Source organism: Camellia sinensis, chromosome 4, assembly GCF_055761805.1.
Source record: "Camellia sinensis isolate YWXY chromosome 4, ASM5576180v1, whole genome shotgun sequence".
NCBI classification, from domain to species: Eukaryota; Viridiplantae; Streptophyta; class Magnoliopsida; order Ericales; family Theaceae; genus Camellia; species Camellia sinensis.
In genome coordinates, this window is record NC_138964.1 from 18,605,988 (window position 1) to 18,607,971 (window position 1,984).

The 1,984-nt window shown below is 39.9% G+C and overlaps 1 protein-coding gene across 1 annotated transcript; it reads right to left on the reverse strand.

Annotated features, from left to right (window-relative positions):
• Positions 1 to 475: 475 nt before the first annotated feature.
• LOC145823612 (uncharacterized) lies at positions 476 to 1,099 on the reverse strand. The gene is made up of 2 exons (XM_082923101.1): positions 811 to 1,099; positions 476 to 714 (listed from the first exon to the last, which is right to left on the reverse strand). Exons 1-2 carry the CDS (start codon positions 1,097 to 1,099, stop codon positions 476 to 478), a joined length of 528 nt encoding a protein of 175 aa, XP_082779227.1.
• Positions 1,100 to 1,984: the final 885 nt, after the last annotated feature.

Consider the following 1,984-nt stretch of genomic DNA (forward strand, 5'->3'; position numbering starts at 1 on the left):
TCTTGCTTCTTCTGCAATCATTGTGATTTTGTCGACACTTTCTTTCGTCTTGAACTTCTTCTACCAATTCTTTTGTCATATTGGCCTCTTGATCTTTATCTTCACTATCTTTTGCACTTTCATTCACATGGTTACTTCCTCCAAAATCGAGATACCATAAGTTATCTTGGTGCACTTCGTTGTCTTTGTACGCAAGCAAACTGGTGGATTCTGTGTCCCCTTCTTTGATAAAATGGAATTTCTTTTCTTTAGTGTTGGTATTTCAATACCAATAGTCCTTTGCAGAGTCTCCAAAAATTTCACATATTTAGCATTGTACTTGAGATCTTCTAGATTGTTGATTTGGTCGGGTGAATCTTTCTTTTTCTCGACTTATTTAGGAGTTCTGCCAAGATCCTCTGATGTTATCTTGATGGTGATTTTGATTATTTTGCTGAAATCTTCCTTCTTTTCCTTGTCCACGGCTTGGTTGAAATCAGCCTTGGTTAAATGCTTCTGATTTAAAATTTAGCTTTGTCTGGAGAACTTGCTTGAATGGCTTCTCTCCATCTCGTCTTGCAAATTTTTGTTCATAGGCTTGCAAGGAACCCACGAGCTCTTCGACTGTCAATTCTTCCAAGTCTTTGGATTCTTTAATGGATACGACTACATAGTCAAATTTTGGGTCTAGGGACCTCAATATCTTCTTCATGACACGAACATCAGTAAGTGTCTCTCCATTTCATCTAAGTTGATTTACAATTACCATAAGTCTAGTATGGTAATCAGAAATCGACTCATATGGCTTCATTTGAATTAATTCAAACTCACCTCGTAGAGTTTGAAGTTGAATTTTCTTGACTTTTTTTGTACCTCGAAAGGTTTGGCGGAGGAGATGCCAACTTTCTTTTGCTATTTTTGTTCCTACAATGATCTCAAACATTGATTCATCCAATTCTCCATGGATCGCTTGTACTGCGATGTCATACTTTTTCCTTGAATCTTTAAGGAGGTTCTTTTCAGCAATTGTCAGATTGTCTTCTTTTTCTTTTGACAGAGGCTCTGTATAGCCTTCTTTTACGAACTCATATACTCCTTTGGCTCCTAAAATAGCTTTCATTCTGATGCACTAATTGTCATAGTTTTCTTTGGTGAGTTTCAGGATTGAGGAATCTGAATTTGAATTCACCATGGTGCCCTTTTAATCTTTAATTGGAATCTAAAATTTATCATGAGTGAATTTCAAAAATCTGACTGTACGGATGTGTCTGGAATGCTCCAAATAGCTGAAAACCACTATTGTATAGTTGTGATCAGACTCCGAATGACTTAGTTTTAGCAAAAATAAATTTCACGGTTCACGTCTTCTGTAAAATGTGTGCTGCGAAGTACTGGATAGAATCTCTGGTCTACGTGCGTCAGAATGATGTCAACGCGACGTCAGCTGCTCGGAGTGTAGCGATCCCGATTTTGATCCTTCTTTCATGTTTTGCCATTTTGACTAAGCCGGTCGGGGATCGAGCTGCCCGGTTAGCTCGCGGGGGTCGAGGGGGCAGCGCCCCATGGCAGGTCCGAGGGCTACACCCTAGCAGGGTCCAGGGGTAGTGCCCCTAAAGCAAAAATGCAAAATACATTTGAAGTTGCTTGTCCATTTGAGCGGTTATTTATGCGCTCGAGCGGAGAATGTTTGGTTTTAGAAGTTTGACCTGTCTGCAAAAGTACTGGGTTAGTGTATTAGACGCTCGAGCGGGGCTTTCCACGCTCAAGCGGACCATGTTAAATCAGTTCATGAATATGATATTTCAGATCACTTTTTCAGTCCTCTCTCTCTCTCTCTAAAACTCTCCAGAATTCCAGATCGAGAGCTTCTCTCTCTAGAAATCATCTTCTCTCTTTGATTTCTCCAAATCCATTGGGATTTAGACCTAAGTTCTTCACCAAAGTTGGTTATCATCTTGAGGGCTTCGTTGTGTGCGGTGAAGATTAAGTTTCGACACCGTTGATT